Raw genomic sequence first — 25,720 nt, forward strand, 5'->3', positions numbered from 1 at the left:
GCTCAGTGCGGAAGGTATGTCGGACTCGGCCCGCTTAAGGGAGAACAACGATTCCGTCCCGTGAGTGCCTGACTGCCTGTAGGTCCCGTACTACCGTCCGTTTTGGCCAACTAGGCCGAACTGTGCATCTGCCGCTACTACAGTGCCAGTGCCAGTGCCAGCATTCCTTTTCTTTTTCTTTTCGTTTTGTCTATTTTTTCTTGCTTCTTTGAGACTTGTTCTTGCATTCTGTTTTGACTCGAGGATCACGAGGATATTCTTGATAGACAGCGATTGAGGGATGATCTACCCTTGCAGCGTCAATAGTCAATTTGCTTGCGCAATGATCCAAAGGTAAAACAGTTTGTTTCTTGGTACTCCGTATTGGGTGCAGAATAACGAAGGGTAAGCAGGGTTAAGTGTGGCCAAAGACGTCACAATCGTCCTCAAAGTTTGGGCCATAACTACTGTCTATCTACTGGTAGTACTCCGTACCAACGTAATAGAAGAGGGGCACTTATCAACCTCTTCTGTTTAGTCATATCCATGGCTAGATAGATAGATGCCTGACCCTCGTTCAAATGCTTTGTGTCCAAGCCAAATCTTCCGGCTCTACGGAGTATATAGAGATTCTGTCCTGAGACCAGGACTAAAATAGCCGAACCGGGTATCCGGATTTGACAATAATTTCTCCATAAATCACAGCGCTAGACGGGCTGCCACTGTGCCAGAAGTTAGAACCGTTCCTAGACCCTTCGCCGCCCGGGATATCTCCCTAGCTTATTTGGATCTTCTCTGTGCACTAGAAGCAATCTAGATTCTACAACAGGGGATAGATGCCGATGTACGGAAAAGAGCATGTCCAATTGGAGGGTTGCCATACCGTGTACTTGACTTTACAGACCGAACAGCAAGAAATTAATAATTGAATGGTGGGGTCTAGATCATAATACTAGAGTCGGACGAGAAGAAAATTGAACATTGTCATGTGGCACATCATACATGTGCTTGATCGACAATTTATCTGAATGATGATAGCGGAGGACGAACAGGAGGGCCCCTCTCTGGTCCTGATCTCGGTGCAGGTTTTATGATCTGCTTCGGAGTAAGGAAGTAAAGGGATGAGTTCCAGAAGGCTGTGTCTGGATCTGCATGTGCCTGCACTCTGCAGTACAAGACTAGTCGCATTCATCGGACTGGGCTAGATAGATAGTTGACGGTCCGAAAGAACCAAACAATAATAATAAGATCCGAGGCGCTGTTTAACAGATGTACCTACCTCTGTCTCTGAATCCGAATGAATTGAGTTTGTAAATGAGCTTATTTAATGAAACCAGAATATCTGCAGTTGCTCGATGATATCTCAGTAGCTCTCCCTCTCTGGATACTAGGAAAGAAGTCCAGGAATTTACAAAACCGATGGGTCTGGATCGATGTCATGTGCAAGTCCGAAACTATTCTTAGTGGCTTTTATGGAGTATCTGGCTGGTTCAAACCTGCGTTCAGAAGGTCTAGAGCTCCATATCGGATTTCGGATACCTTGCCGATTCTGACCTGGAGCCTCTGGAGGTCTGTAACCACATCCAGAGACGCATTCTTTGTCGGTTTCTGGAAAACAGATAGCATTCAGAGGTAGGAATAAGCTAGAGACTAGAAGAGTTCGGATGAAAATAAAGATCAGGACGGACAAGATAGGATTGGAGGACGAAGTAAGGGGATAGTAGCACTTTAGGTACTAGATACTGCGTAAGAAAGGGGAAATGTCAATGCTGACGAAGTACTCCATACAGGTGGTCGTCTGATCAGAAAAAAAAAACTAGCTTGGAAGAAGCAACAAGTTAAACAACAGAGGAAAAGAAAAGAAAAGAATAGGATTTGTCCCCCACGCACCCACTTCTCCGCCATGGATGAACGGACGGACTTTCTCCTGCCTTTTATCCTGAAGCCAGGCAGTAGTAGTAGTAGTACATTATTAGTCCCTAGTCTACAGAGTCGAGTTACAGAGTGTTCTACTCCGTATGGTACCTGATCTAGTCCTCTTCCTGTAAGCCTGAAGGTAAAGCACGGTCATGTAGAAAATAACGAGGAAGATCCACTCCCTTGGATAAAGAGTCTCCCTCGTCCTGATGAGTGTTCTTGAATCAATTGATTGAGCTCTTCCTCTTCTTCTTCTTCTTCTTCTTCTTATCCTCTCTATCCTCTCTTCTGTCTCTTTCCTTCTAATACAGTAGTACAGTATACTAATCGAACTCCTCCACCCCACATCCCGCCAAATAAACCACACTCAATTACTCAACCGGTGACCTCATCGTCCTCCTTCTGCCAGACAAACCGGATCCTCCAACATAATAGGTAATAGGCAATACCTAATCGTCTTCCAACAACATCATCATAATCCAGAGCAGGAAAGGCAGCCTCTTAAGATCCTCTGCCTTATTCAGCACTCCACCCGAATATCCTCCGATCTTCAACCACCACCATCCCTCCTCCCCGCCCCCCAAGAGTCACCTATACGTCACCAAAACCAGTCTTGCTACTCTTCAAACGTTGTCCAAGGAGAGCGCCTTTCGCCCCGCGTACCACGCACCGCCACCTCTCCTCATTTGTAGATTGAGATCGACCATCTCTCTCTCGTTCTCGTTCTCTCTCTCTCTCTCTCGCATGCTCTTCGCTGTCTTATAGACCGGAGTTAGACCAGATTTGGGACTGTAAATTTTCCCACCAGTCCCGTACCTACTACAACAATTACTACTCCTCCTACTGCACCAATCCCCAGTCTCCTCAATCTCGCTTGCCATCTACCTTTCCACTGGCCACTTTAGAAAGGGAGAAGACGACAGCTCTATATATATATACATCCCTCTTCTCTTTCTACATATATAACATCAACCCACTGCAACCGACACAATGAGAAACCCTTTCGATCTGTCCGAGCTTGATAATGCCGTTGAAGAGCAACAGTCTCACTTTGATATTTCCGCCTATCAATCGCATGACGGCAACCGCTCAATACTCCAGAACGAAAGCCGCCGAGGCGACAACCTGAAAGACCGCTTCATTGGCGCCATCGATCAGGGTACTACCAGTTCACGATTTATCATCTTCGATTGCACAGGTGTTCCTGTGGCCAAATATCAGACTGAATTTCGCCAGATCCACGAGCATTCAGGGTAAGGTCCATTCTGTCTTCGCTGCTAGAGATATTTCTAGTCACTCGCTCCAGTCCGGCTGTTCTCTGCTTCGTGGATTGTGATTAACCATTCTCTTGTTTTTTTCCTTTAGATGGCACGAACACGATCCCCTCGAACTGGTGGATTCCGTTTACACATGCATTGAAGAAGCCATGAAGACCTTCCTGGCTCTAGGCCACAGCAAATCAGATATTGAAGCCATTGGGATCACCAGTCAACGAGAGACGGCACTTTGCTGGGACTGGGAAACTGGCGAACCGCTGCACAACGCGATCGCATGGCCTGATACCAGAACCAAGAATCTCGTGCGAGAGCTTAAAGGGCAAGAAGGGGCGGATGAGCTACCGGGTATCTGCGGTCTCCCTCTCTCCACATACCCTTCTTCCGTCTCATTAGTATGGCTTCTTCGCCATAGCCCCAAAGTTAGGCAGGCCTATGACGAAGGACGACTTGCTTTTGGCACTGTTGACTCATGGCTTCTGTACAACCTCAACGGCGGGCCCGAAGGTGGTCGTCATGTCACCGATGTTACCAACGCATCCAGGACGATGTTCATGAATCTCGAATCCCTGGAATATGATGAGAGACTGCTCAAGTTCTTTGATATCGACCGGAAGAAGATCAGGCTCCCCAAGATTCTTCCCTCGTCAGACCCAGATGGCTATGGATACGTCCGGTTCGGTCCTCTTGCTGGCGTGCCAATCACCAGTTGCCTGGGCGATCAGTCCGCAGCTTTGGTCGGTCACTGCGCCTTCACACCGGGCACAGCGAAGAACACATACGGTACCGGTTGCTTCCTGCTCTACAACGTCGGTGAGAAACCCGTCATCTCGAAACACGGCTTACTTGCCACCGTTGGCTTCCAGCTGGGTAAAGATCGAAAGCCGGTGTATGCTCTTGAAGGAAGTGTTGCCGTCGCCGGAAGTGGTATCTCCTTCCTCATGAACAACCTCGGATTCTTCCGTGATTCGCGCAAAGTCAGTGATCTTGCGGCAACTGTTCCCGACAGTGGAGGTTGCGTCTTTGTCACTGCCTTCAGTGGTCTGTTCGCCCCCTACTGGATCGATGATGCCAAGGGAACCATCTGTAAGTCCCATGAACGCATTCTACCCTTTTGACCAAGTCGTAATGCTAACATCACCGAAGTTGGCATCACGCAACACACACAGCGCGGACACATTGCTCGCGCGACCATGGAAGCGGCCTGCTTCCAGACAAAGGCCATTCTCGATGCCATGGCAATGGACAGTGGGCACAAATTGTCGGAATTGGCCGTGGACGGCGGTATGAGTAATTCCGACATTTGCATGCAGGTACGTCTTTGAAAAATAAGAAAGCTTTCCGCATCACGATGCTAGTGAAACTGACATTTTGCTACTCGTATAGACACAAGCCGACATCATCCAAATCCCTGTCGAACGCCCCGCCATGCACGAAACTACCGCGCTGGGCGCCGCCATCGCAGCAGGGTTCGCCATCGACGTCTGGAAGGAATTCAATGAGCTCAAGGACATGAACCGCGCCAACCGCACAACCTTCACACCCCGCATCTCGCCCGTGCAGAGCGCACGGATGTACAAGCAGTGGTCCAAGGCCGTCGAGATGTCCCGGGGCTGGCTGGACACGAGCGAGATCGAGTCCGAGGGCCAAGAGTGACGATATCTATCCCTATATATATACATATATATATATCTTGTGATGATTGTGTGCGATGTACTTGCGATTGAGCGTTTCCGTTTTCGTCTTCTTGGGGTTATGGCATCGTGGCATCTTTCTTGGTCAGTGGTCAATAGGTCCATTTCTATGGTGGAGGTCTAGGTCTCTTCTTGGATACCCGCTATCATCAGTACATACTCCCACACTACACCTATATACTCCGTATATCTACGGATAGCTCTATATACATACCATTCAAAACAGATTTGTGCAGTCTCGTCTCTGCTTCTTGGTTGTAGTGTGCTGGTCAGACAATTTAGTTTTCAGGCAAGATGTAATTCCTACGAGCAGATATCCAAAAGCCCAACTTTCCACAATTTCATTGATATCAGATGAATATGTTATATGTATGTGCAATACAGTACATTGATCGCTCATCCTTCGAACCGATGTGCCACACCTCATATGCAACAACTGTTATTTTGAGACTTCATATCAAAAAGACGAGAAGCATCGAAAAAGTCAGAAACGCGACCGAGGAAAGAAGAAAAATACAGCAAGGAAATAGAGTGATCGAGATATGGAGAACACAGAATTCGTCGAGAATGCGACGCCTGATTTTCGGTAGAGGGGAGTTAGTGATGGAAGAGATGAAGAGTACATTTATTCGGCGGCGGCCGAGGGTTCCTCGGCCTGGGTGGATGGATGATTCAATTTTGCGGTCTGCAGAGCATCGGGCAGCTTGAGCGGAGCCGACGGTACCGACTCCATCTTGTCCAGCTTCTCGCCTCTCAGAACCTTCTCCATCTCCTCCTTCGTCAGTGTCTCGTACTCGATCAGTGCCTTGGTCAGGAGTTCCAGTTCGTGTCTCCGTTCAGTCAGAATCTTGGTGGCACGCAGCCGCGCTTCCTCGACCAGTCGTCGCACTTCGGCTTCGATCTCCTGCTTGGTTTCAGATGATAGACTATCATAGTTGGTCGACAAATCGACATTGCCAAGTTTCTTCGAGTAGCCGAATCGGGTGATCAGTGTGAATGCGGTTTCAGTGGCTTGTTGAATATCCTGCAGAGAACATTAGTGACCGTTGAAAATACTTTCGAAAACCCGAAAATAGAACTTACCGCCGAAATACCACTTGTGACCTTGTCAGGACCGAAAATCAGCTCCTCGGCTGCTTTCCCGCCCATGGAGACGTCGATATCGGACAGGTACTCGGTGTAGTTCCGGGAAACCATATCCATCTCAGGCAGGAAGTGCGTCACTCCCAGCGCCATTCCGCGGGGAACAATGGTTATCTTGTACAATGGCGTAGACGAAGGAGAGAAATAAGCGACGAGAGCATGACCGGCCTCATGGTAGGCAGTCAGAAGCTTGTCCTTATCCTGGATGATCCTGCTGCGAGCCTCTGCGCCCATCATAATCTTGTCCTTGGCCCAATCGAGATCCTTGGGTCCAACCTTGGGCTTCTTGTTTCTGCTAGCGTAGATGGCGGCCTGGTTGACAAGATTCTCCAGGTCGGCACCAGAAAAGCCAGGAGTACCGCGCGCAAGTACTGCAACGTCGACATCGGTGCTAATCTGGATGTTCTTCAAGTGATGCTTCAAGATGTCCATCCGACCCCGAACATCCGGAAGTCCGACGACCACCTTGCGATCGAATCTGCCTGGTCGTGTCAAAGCCTTGTCAAGCAGCTGGGGAAAATTAGTTGCGGCGATGATGATGACTCCACTAGTCTGCGAGAATCCGTCGAGCTCCGTAAGCAGCTGGTTCAAAGTCTGCTTCACATAAGCCGCATCTCTCTCATTTCGCTTGGCACCAATGGCGTCCAACTCGTCAATGAAGATGATGGCGGGCGACTTGTTCCGGGCTTGTGCAAAGAGCTCACGAACACGCTTGGCGCCGACACCCACATACACCTCATCGAATTCGGAACCAGACATGTAGAAGAAGGGAACACCAGCTTCTCCAGCGACAGCACGGGCGAGCAGGGTCTTTCCTGTACCAGGAGGTCCCACGAGAAGCACACCCTTTGGCAATTTGCCGCCAAGCGAAGAGAATCGGTCCGGGTTCAACAAAAATTCGACAAGTTCCTGGAGCTCTTCCTTGGCCTCATCGCATCCGTGTACATCGGAGAATCGAACCGTCTGTTGTTGGGGTTGAGCCTCATTGCTCTGCGGACCCTTGATATTCTTTAGGACGCCAGTTGTTTCGACAAGAATGGTGATCATGACGAGAGAGATGTAAGTGAAGAAGCCGAAATAGAGCAGAAACTTGACCCATCGAAAGACAGCGCTGCCCAGCGACTCCTCGACAACCACATACAGGGGAGCCTCCTTAGCCCCAGTACCGGTTTGCTTCGTCGCCAGTCCGATCTGGCTACCATGATTCCGTGCGGCGACGGCTTGACCGATGGCCTGCAGCTGCTCAGGGTTGAGATTCTGGTTCTGGCCTGGGATGGGTGGTGCCGCTGCGGAATCGGCGCCACCGACACGCTGCAACGCTTTCAGATAAATAGCTTCAGACAATGAGTTACTTGCAAAGTGACCGCTGCGGTATCTTTCGACAACGATAGCTGGCATGTTCGCTCGGAGCAGAGCCTGGTAGAAAGCGTTCTGTGCGTTGACACTGCTTGGGTTGTTGTTCGCGGTCTTCTCCTTCTGCGCTAACAAACTGTGAGATGGGCCTCCAAACATGAACCGCTGTTGTTGGAGCCTCGAAAGACCGTCAGGCTTCGCAGCCTGGCGAGACCGATTCAGGGCGGCGGGTAGCGTGGAATATGATCGAGCGAAATGGGACGCATGAGGACGGCGGGATACAGTCGCAGAACTCCAGAGCGAATCTTTCATGGCACAAGTTAATATCCCGATATGCATGGAGGACGATAAAATCAGCGTACCTCTTAGAAAAGTCCGAGACAACCCATATTGCACAGGTCGCTGCATGACGTTCGAGTTCAAAGCCTCAAGGGATACTGTGTCCAGGCACTCAGGCAGCGGAATCCGGCCAGTTACCTAGCTTATTGTCAATATAAATCACTCAGGAAACACTTATGAGCACAATAGAAGCATACACTTGATTCGGTTCGCCCAAGCGTCCGCTGGGGCAGTCGTTGGGTTGTAGGAGATCCGGAGGTGGCCGAGCGTTCGATGCTAGTCCAAGGCGCATTTAATAGCTTTGACATCGAAGGCCAGAGATCGGACGTGACGGTCGCAAAGTTCTGTGAAGAGGCGGAAGTCAGAATAGATGCCATAAGAGGCATAAGGAACTGTAGGAACTCTTACAGGTCTTGAGACCGGGAGTTGGAAAGCCATAGTTGTCCGGAGTTAGAGCGGCACTAGGCCGCAGCAATCAATGTTGATCGCACGAAGAGTGGTAGGTAAGAAGACGGTATAGATAATAGCTTATTCTTTGATCGGGATGAGTGCCATCGCAATGAATTTCAAACGATGGCGAATGCGAGCTAAGATGAGGGATGAGTAGTTCGTACTCCGCATGTCGGCCAAGTGATGCGGCGGCGAAATTCGTGTGGATATTGCCACTGCGGCCTGAATGGGCTACCGTAGCTTGCTTCAGTCATGTGACTTTATGCCTCAGGCAGCAAGGCTGTGTTCTCTTGCTTATTTCCAACTTCCATCAATTCTCATTTCTCGGGGCAATGGCAATAGACTAGGTATTATGTTGTCTTCTGACTCACATTATTATTGACATTGCTGTCGGAGTAATCTAAGTGGTTGATTGTCGTTGCCAAACTAGTTAACCGTATGTTGAGCGTTGTACAACACGGTCGATCGTCTGCCATCCGTGGTTCTGATCTGTCAGACTTCGCCATGACTGCATTTCCTGCTGTGCGGTGATGGAACATTGCTTTTGGACATATCATGTTATTTCGTCTTTCTGAGGGGACTAGGCTCGAAGCCACAGCAGCAGTTCCCTACAAGCTATTTCCAAAGATATTATATATACTGTGTGGGAAAGCCATGCCCATTGATTATCTGCTTGAAGCACTTCCCTCATATGGGCACTACTAGCAATGTCGACCAAACTCATTTTCCTCATGGGTGCTCCCACGCAGCAGAGCCTCTGCTGGGATGAGGATGGGTTGTTCGACAGCCCTATATTTCCATTTTCTGGTCCAGATGTTCAAGATCAAGTGAATCGGCCTGTCCCAGAACCTCATGCTGTTAAATGGAGGCTATTACAGGATCTGAAGATTCAAGAGCAAGAACGAGAAAACGCCTTGTTCGAACCAGGCAGACATGCTATATTTTTGAGAACTCAAGATCTCACGCCCTTAAATGGCGTATCATCAATTTCGCCAGATGACTCGGCAATCTCTCAATTCTACGACCATTCCTTTGCGGTGCACGAGACGTCTGAGATCTCTGTACCTGGAGCGCACCTGGGAGACTCGATGCAGGAGAGTGGCTTGTGGGCAGACAGTACAGGAACATCCGTTGCAACGACCAGTGACAGAGAGGCGCCAGAAGTGGGTTCTCTACCGATCCAAGGGTACCTCAGTGACCTGAAGGATATTCCCAGCGCCACATATCTACAATCGATTGTGCCTCAGACAATGACGGTAAACCTGATTGTCGGCATCATCGCAATTCATCATCCACGCCGCATAGTGACCCGGCAGTGGAAAAGGGAGCTGGATCTCGTTGAAGTGGTGGTGGGCGACGAGACAAGAACAGGATTCGGGGTTACCTTCTGGCTGCCCCCGGGAGATAAAACAAATGCCACTGGCCGATGTGACATCGAGGCTCAAAAGCTTCGAACGTCTTTGTCCAGTCTTTGGCCTCGAGACATTGTTCTCCTGCGCATGGTAGGATTGAGCGCATTCCGAGGACGGGTATATGGGCAGAGTGTGGGCAGGGGGGTTACAAAGGTCGACTTGTTGCACCGCCAGCGGATTGACGCAACGGATGCAGGAGGAATCTACAGTGCAAGGTGCCTCCAAACCTCCAAAGACGATGAAGCCAAGAATGATGATCTGCCATTGATGAAGGTGTGCAAAGTGCGGGAGTGGATCCGGCTGTTTGTAGACACTGCACCGGATCGAGTAGGCGGTGGGCCTCAAGCCTCAAGGAAACGTGGGCAGCCTTTGCCTCCAGACACCCAGGATTAATGGGCTTGGAAATGTTTTGTCAATTGATAAACCTGAAGGACTGAAAGATCTGAAATAGTGAATGAAGGACCAAGTCAGAGCCTCCATCACATGGTTGACAACAGGAAGTCAACCCAACACCAATAACGATATGTGGCTATCCCTACCTAGGTACGGAATAACAGGGGTATCTTAACATGTAACGATGGTAATTAACTAATACGAAGCCTGTAGTGTTGTAGATAGTATCGAGTTAGGGAAAGATCCTCAAGAAAGGAGCTTAAAATGAAGGAAGGGGTTGCATGTAACCCAAGAAGCATCAACTGGTCTACTCCGTAGTCCGTACTTTGTTCAGGGGCGTCCATATTCCCCAGGTGCCTTGCCCGATGCGGCTACCCCAATCATTGCAGTCCCTAATCAATTTGTTATACTCATACACTGAGAGTTCAAGACATATGCAAATGTGATGAAAAGTAGAAATCTCATATTGATTCTGTTCAGAGTCAGACTGTATCTACTCATTATTATTAACGTCGTTGTTTCAAACCATATGGAACAGTCATTGAGTCCTACCTAGATATGCAATATCCTATTAATATAAACCAAATATATCAAGGGGCATTGGGGGGCCCCACCTAGCACCTGATCCAGTGGTTCTGGGCCTGTTCCTAAGTAAGAGGAGTTACTTATTATTATCCCCCTTTTAAACTTGCCAGTCTTAAGAGTCAAGATAATAGAGAGGTATCCATACAGAGTACTGCCAGTGGCGTTCTCGCTGAAAACGTGCAACTCCCAGGAAGTCCTTACCGGCTGTTCAAGGTAAGTGGCATTGATTCATGTGGAATTGCCAATTCATGGGTCAAAGTAAGGTACGTACTGTTCCATAAGCCATGCCTTAGTGGTTCCATACATTGACCATCCAGTCATAGTAGTAGTAGTAGTGCTGTCGTAGTAGTGCTAGAGTACTTTTTAGTGCCTCTGCTCACAATCGGGAAAATCATGTTATGCTATCTATCCTTATTAAGGAAGAAACAACGCCAGGTGTTCGTTTCTGCGACTTGAGCTTCTGCTTCTCGATCCTTTTTTGACTTCTCTACCTATCTTCGATCTTTTCGACCCGTACAGCAATCTCAAGAACCGGCATTGATTCGGTTCTTAATTGTCGTCGACTTTGCTTCTAACATTCTTTGCCTGCGGGACCTCCTTTTTCCTTTTTCTCTTTTCCCTCAACAACCCCTCGTCCTCTCCTGACACTCGTTGCAAAACATATACCTCCTCTACCAGCTTCTAATACTTCTTCGTTGATCTATCTTCCTTGCATTATCTAATCAATCATCATCATGAAGGGTAGGAATTTGTCCATCTGCAATCCAGTGTCAATGCGTTACTCTAGATTAACTCTTCGATTGTAGCTCTCATTCTTGTCGGAGGGTTCGGTACCCGTCTGCGCCCTTTGGTGAGCATTCCTCCCCCCGCAGTTGAAGCTCGTGGCATGAAGCACAGCTCTTGATTTCTCCTGGATCTCTAAGTCATCAAATTGATGCTAACATAATTGTCTTTCAATGCTAGACTCTGACCCTTCCCAAACCCCTGGTGGAATTTGGAAACCGCCCGATGATTCTTCACCAGGTCGAGAGCTTGGCTGCTGCTGGTGTCACAGATATTGTTCTGGCCGTCAACTACCGCCCGGATGTCATGGTCGCGGCCCTCAAGAAGGTACACCGATCTCTTTTCTTCCCCCCCAGCTTGACACACGTTCCTGCGGCTAATTGTGGTATTCGTCTACAGTATGAGGAACAGTACAACGTCAGAATCGAGTTCTCCGTCGAGTCCGAACCCCTCGGTACCGCCGGTCCCCTGAAGTTGGCAGAGAAGATTTTGGGCAAGGACGACTCTCCCTTCTTCGTCCTCAACTCCGATATCATCTGTGATTACCCCTTCAAGCAGCTCGCAGAGTTCCACAAGAAACATGGCGACGAGGGCACCATTGTTGTTACCAAGGTCGACGAGCCCTCGAAGTACGGTGTCGTGGTTCACAAGCCCAACCACCCCTCTCGCATTGATCGTTTCGTCGAAAAGCCAGTCGAGTTCGTGGGTAACCGCATTAACGCCGGTATCTACATCCTCAACCCCAGTGTACTCAAGCGCATTGAACTTCGTCCCACCTCCATCGAGCAGGAGACATTCCCCGCCATCTGCAGTGACGGCCAGCTCCACTCCTTTGACCTCGAGGGTTTCTGGATGGATGTCGGTCAGCCCAAAGATTTCCTGACTGGCACCTGCCTCTACCTCACCTCGCTCGCGAAGCGTAACTCCAAGCTGCTGGCTCCCAACAGCGAGCCCTTCGTCTATGGCGGCAACGTCATGGTTGACCCCTCGGCCAAGATCGGCAAGAACTGTCGCATTGGCCCCAATGTAGTCATTGGTCCCAACGTTGTGGTCGGTGATGGTGTGCGTCTGCAACGCTGTGTGCTCCTGGAGAACAGCAAGGTCAAGGACCACGCCTGGATCAAGTCGACCATTGTCGGCTGGAACAGCTCTGTTGGCAAGTGGGCTCGCTTGGAGAATGTCACGGTCTTGGGTGACGATGTCACCATTGCAGACGAGGTGTATGTCAATGGCGGCTCTATTCTGCCTCACAAGAGCATCAAGCAGAACATCGATGGTATGTTTCCTCTCTCGCCTTGTACGGACGTTACGAATCGCAAAAACTAACGCAATGCACAGTTCCCGCCATTATCATGTGATTTCCTCCTTCTAATGCCGACATGTCCTAATTTACCTCGATCTCGATTGATTCTACCTACCTCGCAATCACCCAGATGCATATAACCGGAGTCGTTATTGTGGTTGTCATTTTTCTTCACTTCTATTCAAGCGTTACTGAAGCTTGGCTCATCGGTCGGCTGAGTCTGGTGCAAGTCTTTGGGTACAATGCTTTTCGCCTCTTCTCCACTCAGCTTTTCCTCGCACCAGGCACACAGCAGTGCAGCAACCTTTACGTCTTCTTTTGTTTCCTCCGTACCCGTAGCTCAGCACCTCCCATAGCCTTGACGGTGAAGGCATGCCTACGCGACGGGCTCTTCTTCTTCTTCTTTCTTTCTTTCTTTCTTTTTTTTTTTTTTTGTTAGAGCCTTTTAGTCGTCTTTCCCCTCGCCTGACTTTCATCCTCGCCGGTTTCTGCCAACCTGAAAAGCAGCCGCGTTCGATGATATAATCTTCCCAGTTCGCCCAGCTCGAAGCTGTTTCTTGTTGTGTTTCTCTTCTTGTCGATTATTTGCTTCACGTTCTCTTCCTCGCTCCGCTTGTGCTTTCTTGGGGGTGGTGGGCAAAAGGAATAATACTACACCTGATTTAATGATAAACGTGGACATGGGGTTTCTTGGAATGTAAATAGTGAAGGCAGATATAAAGGTGATCATCGTTCCGAAGTATGTCCGAGTCTGCATTATTATCGATACAGAGTAAGGCCCTATTGACGACAACGGGTAAGTCTCAGAATAACCACGCTGAGTGGTGTGGATGTACAATTACACATTAAGCAAGCTATAGAGCTGGAAAAGTACAGGATTTGAGGAAGAAGAGGAAGAAGAAGAGGAAAGCCCTATGGAATAGGCTAGAATGCTGGTCAGGCCTTGGATCCAGCCTGGGCCTCAGCCTCGTCAAGAAGTCCGTCCCACTGAATCCTCAATTCTTCCATGCGCTGCCAGCATTTCCTGCCCAGATCTTCATACTGCTCTCTCTCTTCCGCAGTGAGGTCCGTCGCGCCCCTCTTCCGGCGACGAGACCGGTCGCTGTCCACGACGGCCGGCCCAACCACGCCACCATACCCCCACCCATCGACTTCGGTGGACGCCGGCCGGTCCTGGCCGAGACTGTTACACGAGGAGCCCCATTTCGCTCTCCCCCCGCCGTTGCGCAGGTACGGCGCTTCGGCGTCGTCGAGGACGGCCTGAGCGGATAGGGCGAGCCAGACGGGGGCACAGGCGCCCGCGTAGGTGGAGATCGTGTGCCAGGGGGACCCGAGGAGGCGGGCTAGCCAGAATGCCGCGAGCATTGAGTAGAAGAGGGGCCAGGAAAGCGGGAGGATGCCCGTGCCGCAGATGCCGGGGTGGGAGAGGTACATGTTTGGGTGCGGGTGCGGGTGTTCTTGTTCTTGTTGGTGGTCTTGGTGGTGCTCCGGTTGCTTGTCGACCGAGTAGAAGCTCTTAACCCAGGGCGCTGTGCTGGGGAGATTCGACGTCAGAGCCAGGATGTCGGTTAACGCCTTTGAGGACTCGTAGGGGGCCAGGGTCCGGAGGCCCTGGATGTCGTCGATGTCGAGGTGCTTCGCCGTCGCTTCGAGACTGGAGACCCAGATGACGCGGCCGGGCCCGTGGTGCTGGCCAGACCGTCGCAGCAGCGGCATGACATTGTGTGCTAGCATGTAGTGGCCGAAGACGTTGGCGCAGAAGACCGCGCCGAGACGCGGTTCCTTGTCGTCGCCCAGTGCGGTCTGCGGATCCGTTACCATTCCCGCGGGCGCGATCTTGAACGACGGCCAGGAGACTTCGTGCACCAGGTCTGTCATAACGCCCCAGATCGCCTTGGGCCAGTTGATGCCCGTCCATCCGCCGAGGCCGGCGTTCAGCACGATCGCATCGAGTTTGGGGAGGGTCTGGTTCAGTCGGCGGGAGAGGGCGCGGACGGAGACGAGGTTCGACAGGTCGACGTTCTCGGGGACAAAGGTGACTCTCGATGATGCTGCGGCGGAAGCAGAGACAGAGGCAGAGGCGCCGCGAAGGTGATCCTGTAGGCGGAGGAGAGTGTCATTTCCCTTCTTGGTGCTCCGGGTGGTGAAAATGACGGTCAGAGACTGGTGAGGATGTCGGTGAGATTTCAAGAATTCATCCACCAGTCGACAGCAGATTGAGAAACCAAGGCCACTGTAACGAGAGAATTGCAACCAAGGGGAGGAACAATACGTCAGGAAACGATGAACCACGGGCACGCGATGGGAAAGTCACCCCCTGGGAAGGATGCGGAGAAATGTACAATACCTGTTGGCACCGGTTACCAAGACAAAGACCTTGTCTTGCAGGTCATTCTCGGAACCCCTGTCAGACATGTAGTCTGATCCTCTAAGCGCGAGTATTTCTGCGATGGCGGTTTGTCAATTGCGTACTGTAGTGGCCGATGTGATTATCAAACCTGCCTTCTTCAAAGATAAACGATAGAAAATTGTTTATCGCTGGTCTCCCGCTCAACGAGATCATGTGATAGCGATCCATTTGGGCTGTCGGTCTTCACCTTCACTTTCTGTTTCATGATCACTCAAATGCAAATAATCGTACATTCATATCCCAGTTCGCAAGGATCATTCATTACACTTTGTATATGAACATAGCTGAGGACTCTACGCGGAGCGCATGTCCAAAAGTCCACAGTGCATCGCAAGCATGAGCTCGACAAAACCACAAATCCAGCAAACTTCTGCGCTGGCACCGGGCTACGCCTAATTTTGAGGGACGAATCATGGTAAATGTAAGTCAGGTGGACAAACGAAAAGGCTTCCTATCCCGTTGTGGCATCCTATCTTCCAGTGTGTCACGAGCAACTCGAAGCAGGGAGTGCAGCCATGGCGTTCTATGCCAATTACCATTGATTGCATCAATTGGTTGAAAAACGGGTCTGTCGCATGAGCATACCTCAACTCGATCCATCGAGGTCAGCATAAGTAAACAACGTGACAATGTCTGGACTCACTCGATGGACGCTTGATCTTGAGAGACCCTGGAAAACTCGTATTTGGCAGCCTCAATATAAGCAAGAACCAACCAGAACTTGCTACGCATCCCTAACGCACCGTTGTGCTCACGACATAATAACGATGCAATTAACATTTTCGACTCGCTTCTAACATCTGCGGATAATACCTCAATCCATGGACTCATAGAGGGGCTGGAATGCTGCGTCGTCTCAACGATGCGCAAGGATGTGAATCCCTGTTCTGTACTCGGTGAGTACAGTTGATATGCGACGTTTTGCACGTTTCGTCTCAATCAGGAATCACCGTCTGTTTCCCAGATTTTCGGCTCATAAGGTATGAGATCATTTCTCATAAAACGAAGAGGGTTTGCGGCCATTGGGCATATGCGCAGAGTTGCATTGAAGCAATACAGTGTACCAAGCGGCCGTCGAATGAAAGCGAACGGGACGGCTCTTCCGAGGTCCCTATCATTGAATTGCTTGTGAAGCCATGTTTATTGAATCGAACCGATCTGGTCCTTAATAGTGTAAGCCATGGTAGTTCCCCCTGTCAAGTGGCAAGACGGCGATGCGATATAGTTAAGGTGACATCGTCCAGGACCTGCATGCATAAATTTAGAAATTTCCATCAATCGGTCAGCCCAATGTGGTAGCGTCTTGGTTCAACGGGTAAATTGGATGATCTCCGGATGGCGAGGGAAAGAAAAATCCGTCGAGATCCCAGGGCAATGCGGCCGTTTTACCAGAGTAGGAAATGGTGCGACGTCGAGCAGGGGGATGTATAGGGTATGATATCATGTTCTGCATTTCTCTCGCACCAGTCAGTTCAAGCAATTGATGCGAAGGATCATCAGGTTTGAGCCAAAATGAAAAAAATTTCTTCTCGCCATCCCGTGACAGTACAACTACAATCAATGTCAAACCTTAGGATAAATGCGAGCCCTCAAATCAACTGTTATGCTTACTTCAAATTGATTGTGGACTGCGGTGACCAAGGTTCTAGCCAAATCCTTTGCGCTATCAAGGATTGTCATCAATCCCAGTCTCTGTTCAGTGCTGAGGACGACAAGGCCTCGGAAGTAGATCCCGTGTTGCGGTTGAATAAAGCGATTGAGTCGATCAAAGCTTGGATGAGGCTAGACATGGTGATTTGAATGAAGAGAACGAGCGAGGAGACGACGAAGAAGGTACTTAGGAGCAGTGGTAGTGTGAGAGATGGAACACCTAACCTGCTGCCACAGTCTGTTCAACCACGATCGAGTCGAATCGGATGATAGCCATCCGCATTCCGTTCGATATCTGTCATATTAGAACCCCCGTGTTCGAGATATTAAGAGCAAGCCCATGAGAAGGCTAGAGAAGATCAGGTGGCCCCCTGGGATCCGACAGATTGGAAGCGAAGCGTATTGTAAAACACAACACAGTCGTATTCCACAAGAATTCCTCGTCAGCATCAGGACCTTTGCTACGGAAGCTCGAGTACTTCTTCCAAATATGGGCTCTTAGTAACGAGATACTGCTGATCCTGATGGCGATGTACGCAGTACGCTACCTGTCCTCATCCCTTTTGAGTTTTCGTTTTCCAACTGAGATTCAGCCACCAACAGGACAAGTATGATGTCTATTGGAGAAGAGATACCTTCGCGGCAAAGGAGTGGACAGCAGACACATTAACAACATGTGGCGCTGTTGATGTGACCAACATGGCTGAAATATATTTTCAGCCTCAATCAGCTTTCTTGGAAGTCTTGAACTCCCAATGGCGCTTCCACCATTCCATACTGGTCCGACCGCCGAAATTGGAGGATAATCATCGCCTTTTCAATCGATATCTTCAGAGGGACTTGTCGCTGCCAATGCCTGCAAGGGGGCCAAGATTCCTTCGAATCGGCGGATTCGCTAACTGGATAGATTGTGCTCGCTTATCCAGACGCCTCACCGACACTTGGAGAAATGTTCCGAACATAGATCATCAAAACAGTGCCTGAAGTCGTAGGTTATGTCCATTATCAATAATTAGAGAGCCCGTTGCAACTGTAACCCTGTGCCTGTTCAGATGAAGAAAGGTTGGGAGGCTTGCAATGAACATCTCAGTGGCTGCTGTGACAGACAGCTGGTGAAATCCCTCATCAGGAAAGGCCGAGCCGAACTGGTCGTCTTTGTGTGATGGTGGCCTAGATAATTATAATCATAATACACCTGAGATAGTGCATAAGTCTATAAGATCCCTGCAAGTCGGAGATTTTCATACGCTGGCCAGGATGCCGAGCCGAACTGGTCGTCTTTGTGTGATGGTGGCCTAGATAATTATAATCATAATACACCTGAGATAGTGCATAAGTCTATAAGATCCCTGCAAGTCGGAGATTTTCATACGCTGGCCAGGATGTCGAGTAGTGCGATGCATGACTGGTGTAGCAATGCATGTCTCGCATCATTGAGACGAAGAGGGGAAGGTGCTTCATTAGCATGTTCCCTAGGCATCGCACTAACGGATAGCCCATGCATACCAGCATTCGATGGCCTGGGAGAGACGCAGAGAAGCTGCTGTGTCCCAGGGATTTTGTGTGGCCATTCAGATCCTTTAATATTAAGCCACATCCTTCTTGGAGGGCAGGGCAAAGAGCAAGTAGGCAAGTACAGTACTTTCTCCGTACTCAACGGCCTGGTTTCTGTCAATTGGGTGTCGACGCAAGGGGTCCGCAGGCCATTTAAATGTCTGAATGCATGCTTGTGAAACAGGAGTAGTATCTAGTTTCGCCCAGAACTAAAGCCTTTAGTGCATTCCCACTGGAGAAAGTGGATGATTGAGTATATCTTGATTCTCGGCTCAATCTTTCCAGGACAGACCGATGGGAAGGGAGGACGAATGTGGCTGCAGCGGCAAGTCCTCTCTTGTACAGTAAGTTGATAGCGTGTGACAAGCTAGAGATCGCAAAATGCGGGGTATTGTTAGACCTGACTGATTACTGCTTCTAGGTTCAGCCCGCTTTCATATGAAGATGGCTGACCGTTCAATAAGACGAGTGGCATAAGCGAAAGAGGACGGATCGCAGGGGAGAATCTTTGCTCATGACAAAAGGATCGAAAGATGGCTAACAAGAAGCAGCAGAAGAAGATGAAATGAGCAGACATAGGTGGAAGAGCAATCTGACAACTGGTACCTACTTACCTAGCTCTGTAGGTAGTAGTTAGGCTGGCCCATCATGCAGTTGCAATCACAACAGAATGAAATCTCCTCTTTTGTTCATTCAATAGATAAAGCACAAACTCTCCCCATGAAACACATCCCATTGCAATAACTTTGTTAGTTAGTCATATAATGCAGACCAGCAGATGGTGAGAGGAAGCGAATTTTCCAAAGGCCAACCATTGATCGTCCAGTCTAGAGAGGTATCTGTGCCTCAGAGGTAAATCAAAAAACATCTCTCTTTGCACCATCCATGACGTAGACTAGTGACTAGAGAACCTCTTCCTCGGCAATGATTAAGCGAGCAATGACTCTACCTATCTCCTTAGGTAGTTATCAAGCCTCCTCATCGTGAGACTATTCGCATCTATTTGCATTGGACCCAATCAGACGCAATCATGCTTCGAATGTCTTTCGCTCTTTCAGCCCCTTGAAATCTCCATGTAGAGATCAGCGCGCTACGTATACTTGCAGCGCGAGCACGATGCATCTATGCCGATACTGCCATTTCATTGACGGGTTTCCATGCCAGAGTTCGCAAAAGGATTTCGAGGACAACGATTTGTAATTGCTGATAAGCTGTGGCACAGCACTATATTGCTCCACTTTAGAGTATGATAACTCTTAGTAGGAGAGGTAATGTCGGGTGGCTGTCAAGTCAATCGGTTTCCCAGATGCAGGTTGCCGGGGTTTTCGATTGCTGTCTGAGGATAGGGACAATGACACACATACACTGTCTACTCAAGACTAGAAGCCAGTAAGGAAGGTGTCTTCATCAAGCATAAGGCACGCTTGCATTTGTCGTTGGATTGTTTTCCGTTGAAACCTCACACATGGTATCTGAGAAGCTTGAGGTACGCATGCCCAAATGATCACCTTCGACTAGTCATCGCTGGTTGGAAATAATTTCCATTAGTCTATGTCCTGAAACAAGGCAGGAGCATTAAGAAGAAAAAGCAAACACCCTCATCACAATAACACGACCCAAAGCCGCCATCCTCTACTTTACTGAGCAGGTACACTGCTGTAAACCGCTCCTCAGGCCGCGACCCTTCCTTTGCGCTTCATGACCGAAACCAACGCGAAAAAGATTCTTCCTAAAACTCGAATCATAAGAAACTCAAGAGACGGCTTCATATGAGAGCAGGAAAGATGACAGCGAAATAAGGGAGGGATCTACAGAGTAATCAACAAGAGTTGTTCTCTGTAGTAGTACCTACTTTGTACTCCGTACTAACCCGTACTCTGTAGTTAGGTAGTACCCCTCGCAGGCATCACTTTTCAATCCCCGAATACCCAGACACCGAGCAAATTAGATTGTATCGCAACTTCACGAGAGTCAATTCGAGAAAGATCTTCACATTCCAGAAGACCATGCTTCTCACAATTTGTGGGTACGCACTACGCACTACGCGTGGATTAGGGCGCAGAATTTCATTTGACTGGCGGTGGTGATCTGTCATTTTCACCCTCCAGGGCTGCCTCCTCATCCATCTTCAAGAGTAGTGTGGAGGTACCCTGATATACTTTGTACACCTGTACAATCTATATAAAGTTGTGATCAACATTGGAGACTGCTGGGAAAGCACAAGAATGGAGAACTTTCCGCCGATAAAGGTGAGATGTATCATCCCTTCAGGCACAAGTGAGCATATGATGTCTGTATCCAATCTCCCTACCAGTTGAATACCCACCACTTCTTTTCTTTTCTTTTCTTTTCAAATATATGGGCAGCAATGCCATCCACGGCCCTAACAGTTGGCCCCTAGACTAAGTGAATGCTTTGATGAAAGGATTGAAAACATGCAATTTTGTGAGGCCATATGGCGTCAACACAGTAATTTCTTGCTATGTGGCAACGAAGACTCTACTCAAGGTCTAGAGTTGGCCATTTGGCAACGGGAAGACCTTTATCTTCTGACCGACTTCAAGGAAGGCATCGGTAAACTCCGTAGATACCTGATACACAAATCCTCAATATCTCGATAGACCACGTGTGAAATGTTATGCAGGGTCGCAGACTGAAACCTGTTCAATTGGCAGAGCGAGGATGGTCAGTTGTAAGTTCTCATTTCACTATCAAATTCAGGCAATTGAGAACGTCGTTGATTCGCAGGAACAATGGCGATACTGATATCTAGAAATCCCTAGGCAGATAAGTTATTATTACTCGCAAGTTCTCGGATAGGGTGCCGATCTGTTCTTCATACTCAAGTCAGAAAGGCCATTCTTTATCCCTTGCTGGGACTGTCAATGTCTGCTCTTTCTTGTTCTCGACCTTTCTTTGCGAGAGCTTCAATCATAGTAGTTGCGATTGCTGTCTGCCTCAGGTTGGCTTTTGTATTGCTTGAAATTTGTTCTTCAAACTGCGTCTCGGCCGACGAGCAGCAACAATAATCACCTAGCTTTTCTGTAAGAACGCATTGGATTGAGCTTGACACACCTTTATCCGCTAGTGGGAGATTGACTCCAAGCATTCCGAGTGCATAGGTATGGATTATGGCAAGGCTTTCAAGGAACTAAGTCTGGGTGGTACAGACTACAGAAGAGGTACGGAGTACCATCCATAATACTAGATAGACCCCCTTCCCTACAAATTACAGGCTCCTTCCAAACTGGTTGAACAAGCTAAAGTAGTCTCCTCTTCTGTTCGATTGAACCTTAAAACAACATCTTATGATCATGAAGCCCGTTCATGACACAGTCTAATCGTTCTCGGATATGGAAATACATAGTCGCATCAACAACAGAGCCCACAAGTTTACAAGCATCCGCGGGTCTTATCAGGCAGGCAGTAATTACAGATGTAAGGTACGGAGTATGTATTGTCGAAACATATCTAGGTATCCATGGCTGTATTGAAAATCTTACCGTGCATACAATACATGGAAGTGAATCGGACAATCAGGTGTGTTGTATTGCGCCATGCAGCGAGACTAGGCCTCAATTGCGCTAGCTCAAGTTTCTTCCAAGGCCTAGTTTCCATTTGATGCGAATTTACTCCGTATTGCTCCTAACCAAGCCACCATTCTCCATTGGCTAATACTGTACTCTCTGACTTGGTCTGTAGAAGGCCTAGGTGGGTATTGGGACCCGGGTGGATACCTCTAATCCCCGCCAAATGGCATTGACCGGAACACTGTTCAGTAGTTAGCACTCTTAGCAGTGATAGCGCTCAAGAGCCCTTATGTTCTCCGTACCAGGGCGCTAGTAGAGTAGGTAAAGGTATCTACAGTAGGTCTAGGTCGGGTCCACGGAGCAGTTTGGATAACTGACCGGAAGGGTAAAGTTACTAGTTTAGTGTCCCGTACTTAACCTCCCACCGCAGTCTCCAATCCCTCTGAAACTATGGGTGTCACTATCAGGAGCTTCCTGATATGGTATTATCAGTAGGTACAAGGATACAGCTAGGTGTACCTCAAAGTGAGTTACATATGTATGTAGTTTGTAGACAAGCAGCCTCTGTATGACCATCTTCATTGACTATCTAGAAGGATGTAGGTACCTGGGATTTGTGTATCAATGTTCTCTTTATTTTCTTTTTTTTGCTTCCTTTCTACGATCTGTATAAAGACAATACCAGGATAATATTGAGGATCCCTGACTATGGACTGGAGTAAAGGTACCCCAGCCTTGTCATTCTCGTCGACCCTAGAGTATGGTAATGTTCCTGTAAAAACGTCCCAACTGATCCCTGCTTCTTCTTTCCTTCCCATCGTCTTCCTCTGTGGTCTGGTTCCATTGATCCATTAATATCCAAGTTATATCTATCGCAGTACCTACAAGGGTATCCATCTACTACTACCTAACGATAATACTATGGTACTCCGGAGCCCGTACCTTAGGATAGCTGACTCGATACTTGCTCAAGTCCTTCCTACTAGCGGCCACCAGCCTTCCGGGGTAAATTGCCAAGTCTAATTGTCCACTTTAGATAGCCTTGGTTAATGGCAGTTGGTTATTGGCCTGAGGTACCTATGGGAACTTGTGAAGGCAACTTGCACACTAATAATAATATTATTATTTTGATGTACGGAGTACATTATTACCTATTGATAAAAATACATGCTGTACGTCCTGCTCACTACCTACCTTAGAAAATAAAAATGATCAAACAGAAAAAAAAAAAAAGAAAGAAAGAAAATTAAAAAAAAAATCGAAATGAAAATTGAGAATTCAGAGACACTGAAAATCGTCCTGGACTTCCTCTCGATTTCCACTCCCTCTTATTCTTACTCCATTTTCCTTATTACCTCCCCCTTTCCATCCAATATCTGGATACTTTCTTATTTCCCTTTGAGTGTTCCAGTGCTGTTCTCTATCGATCATTTGGGAGTACCTATTTATCATTAGTTCTACCTGGCTTGACAGCAGTCCCTCTTAAGTGTTGTTGAAGCATAAAAAGACACCCGCCCGTATCACCAGTGCGTTACAACTCCACCCGACCAGACAACCTTGATGTCTTCTATTTGTTGTTGTTCGACTATATAATATCAACTATTACCACCACCACCACTACCTACCACTATCACGACACTGGTCTTATTATGCTTCAACCTGAAATTGAAAGCATCATCCCATCCGATCTCGCCATCAACTCATCATCTCCTGCTTGTACCGTCAGCGCATCGGTCAATCATTTCGTGGATTTTTCTCTTGATTGTCTCGACTGGTTGACTTTCAAGTATCAAAGCTGAATATCCTCAGCCTTGGGTTGATACTACCTTACCCTTTCTAACATTATTCTTCATTCTTTGTCCCTCATCATCTGTTTGTCCCCCTTTGATCTGCTACTGCGTCTCCCAGTCAGATTTCTGTTTAATTGCCTCCTCATTATCTGCCCACTATTTTCTTGGATAGTACTCTCTCCATGCTTGTCTTCACCTCAGAATCCGTGACATCTATCTCACTGGCATAATCCTTCCTAATACATCCGTCTCGACCTGCCAGTTCTGCTTATCTCCTCACTCTCGTGTTTGCCCTTGACAATTCCAAGTCGAATCACAACCCCGCCTATATCATATCCGTGCCAGAGCAATTTCTTTTGGATATCTTCTGAGGTCATATCGCTACATCGCAACAACCATGGCTCCAGGTGTTGGACGTGATTTCAATTGTTCCTGGGAGCATTGTGGAAAGGTGAGCTTCCCTCTGTCTCTTATTAGGCGTTTCCCGCCCTCATTTGTTCCTATTCTGTGGGAAATCATGATACCAGCAGTTATTATGAAGCTATTCGCGCTGACCAATGGTTTATCATTCTCCTCCTTCAGTCTTTCAACCGCAAATCGGATCTTTGCAGACACTACCGGATACATACCAATGAGCGACCTTATCACTGTACCGTCAAGGACTGCAACAAAAGTTTCATTCAGCGTAGTGCGTTGACTGTACACTCAAGGACACACACTGGCGAGAAGCCTCATGTCTGTGATCACGAAGGCTGCCACAAGGCCTTCTCTGATGTAAGTGGATTGCTACCGACATACTTTTTGACCAGGCATTGGTTCCAAGAGCTATCGCTGATTGACGGATGTGCAGTCATCAAGTTTAGCCCGTCATCGGCGGATTCACACTGGCAAGCGACCTTATATCTGCCAGGAGCCAACATGCGAGAGAAGGTAAGAAATCTGATGATGCACCCAACACTGCAAGACCTCTGACATTCTGGCCCAGCTTCTGCCGCAAGACCACTTTAACCAAGCATCAACACCGGTCCCATCCGCCAGGAACAATGACCAGGCCGCCATCTGAGGATGCAATGTCGGAGCAATCCTACCAAGCCCCCGTCGCTGCTCCAATCCCAAACGACCAGTATCTCCTTGCTCAGCAACAGTATTATCACCAGCCCTCGACGCCGAGTCAGGACTTCTATCCGCAACAAAGTCTCCCAGTGACTCATATCCCAGTACACGATACGCCGCCGATGATGACCCAGAGTGTCCCTGTCACTTCACCGCTTGATGTACAGCACGCGCAACAACAGTACATGCAGCAGCTTATGCAGCAGCGGTACGATACAACCCGCCAGAGCTATATACCACCGGGATTCCCGCAGCAGCAGACATTTGTTACGCAGCCTATGGGTGAAGGGCATCCCCTCATGCTTTCGTACAATCCCAATTTTCACTACAAACAACCGACCCGAATCCTAAATCAACCTGAAGGAACAGACTGGGGTTTCCTCGGAGTAGGTTGATGTGGCCTTCGAGCTTGACCCTGGAATTGCAAATGTACTCTCGACATTACGTTTTTGATATATTGCGACATGGATACCCCAGGCATCTGCGCTTCCCAATGCCTTTGCGCCTATAGTAATCAGCAATCAACCTTCCTCCCACATACGTCGTGTGATGCTGACCACGACGCTGTCATGGACTTTCCTTCGATGCTAGATGTTTTCGAGATCTCGAGCAATTGTCTTACGCGTGCACTCGGACTGCCCTTGATCTACACTTGATTTTAGCCCTTGCGACCTTGACTTACAGTTGATTACCCGTTTTAAAAGGCTGGAGAGGCGTTCTGTCCTTATTGATACCATACATGCCATGATGCCGCAATTTGAGTTTCGTGCTAACCCTGTCCCTTCTCTATTCTGGCTCCCCATAATTTCAACTCCACCGCCCACTCCTATTGCTGCTACCTAATAGCTACTACCCTACTCCATATTTACCTAGTATAGTGACCGGGTTCAATGTGACTACTCGAGCCAATCCAATAAATGAATTGACAACTGGGGGTTGCCTTTCTTTGACACCGGTCGATTGGATGCAGCAAGAGCAAATAAGACATTAGATAGTTGATGGCGTGAAAGCGCTACTTTGTAGTTGGGAAAGTCGGACTCCACAGCGT

At 48.5% G+C, this 25,720-nt stretch overlaps 6 protein-coding genes across 6 annotated transcripts; 4 read left to right on the plus strand and 2 right to left on the minus strand.

Moving 5' to 3' along the window:
• Window positions 1-2,886: 2,886 nt before the first annotated feature.
• CDV56_105356 (glycerol kinase) lies at window positions 2,887-4,826 on the plus strand (the record flags this gene model as incomplete). The annotated part of the gene is made up of 4 exons (XM_026758975.1): window positions 2,887-3,149; window positions 3,262-4,256; window positions 4,317-4,483; window positions 4,557-4,826. 4 exons carry the CDS (start codon window positions 2,887-2,889, stop codon window positions 4,824-4,826), a joined length of 1,695 nt encoding a protein of 564 aa, XP_026613204.1.
• A 663-nt stretch (window positions 4,827-5,489) lies between these two features.
• On the minus strand, window positions 5,490-8,076 carry CDV56_105555 (i-AAA protease YME1; the record flags this gene model as incomplete). Its single annotated transcript, XM_026759174.1, has 4 exons — window positions 5,490-5,888; window positions 5,948-7,665; window positions 7,723-7,837; window positions 7,897-8,076. 4 exons carry the CDS (start codon window positions 8,074-8,076, stop codon window positions 5,490-5,492), a joined length of 2,412 nt encoding a protein of 803 aa, XP_026613205.1.
• Window positions 8,077-8,856: 780 nt separating this feature from the next.
• Window positions 8,857-9,954, plus strand: CDV56_105804 (uncharacterized protein; the record flags this gene model as incomplete). The annotated part of the gene is made up of 1 exon (XM_026759423.1): window positions 8,857-9,954. The coding sequence occupies one exon, from the start codon at window positions 8,857-8,859 to the stop codon at window positions 9,952-9,954; it is 1,098 nt and encodes a 365-aa protein (XP_026613206.1).
• A 1,319-nt stretch (window positions 9,955-11,273) lies between these two features.
• MPG1 (mannose-1-phosphate guanyltransferase) lies at window positions 11,274-12,648 on the plus strand (the record flags this gene model as incomplete). The annotated part of the gene is made up of 3 exons (XM_026759590.1): window positions 11,274-11,280; window positions 11,346-11,389; window positions 11,503-12,648. 3 exons carry the CDS (start codon window positions 11,274-11,276, stop codon window positions 12,646-12,648), a joined length of 1,197 nt encoding a protein of 398 aa, XP_026613207.1.
• Window positions 12,649-13,561: 913 nt separating this feature from the next.
• On the minus strand, window positions 13,562-15,815 carry CDV56_106119 (3-keto-steroid reductase; the record flags this gene model as incomplete). Its single annotated transcript, XM_026759738.1, has 3 exons — window positions 13,562-14,858; window positions 14,973-15,029; window positions 15,679-15,815. The coding sequence occupies 3 exons, from the start codon at window positions 15,813-15,815 to the stop codon at window positions 13,562-13,564; spliced, it is 1,491 nt and encodes a 496-aa protein (XP_026613208.1).
• Window positions 15,816-23,956: 8,141 nt separating this feature from the next.
• CDV56_106767 (putative C2H2 finger domain protein) lies at window positions 23,957-25,067 on the plus strand (the record flags this gene model as incomplete). Its single annotated transcript, XM_026760386.1, has 4 exons — window positions 23,957-24,010; window positions 24,142-24,333; window positions 24,410-24,489; window positions 24,545-25,067. The coding sequence occupies 4 exons, from the start codon at window positions 23,957-23,959 to the stop codon at window positions 25,065-25,067; spliced, it is 849 nt and encodes a 282-aa protein (XP_026613209.1).
• Window positions 25,068-25,720: the final 653 nt, after the last annotated feature.

Source organism: Aspergillus thermomutatus (genome assembly GCF_002237265.1).
Source record: "Aspergillus thermomutatus strain HMR AF 39 chromosome Unknown NODE_137, whole genome shotgun sequence".
NCBI lineage: Eukaryota > Fungi > Ascomycota > Eurotiomycetes > Eurotiales > Aspergillaceae > Aspergillus > Aspergillus thermomutatus.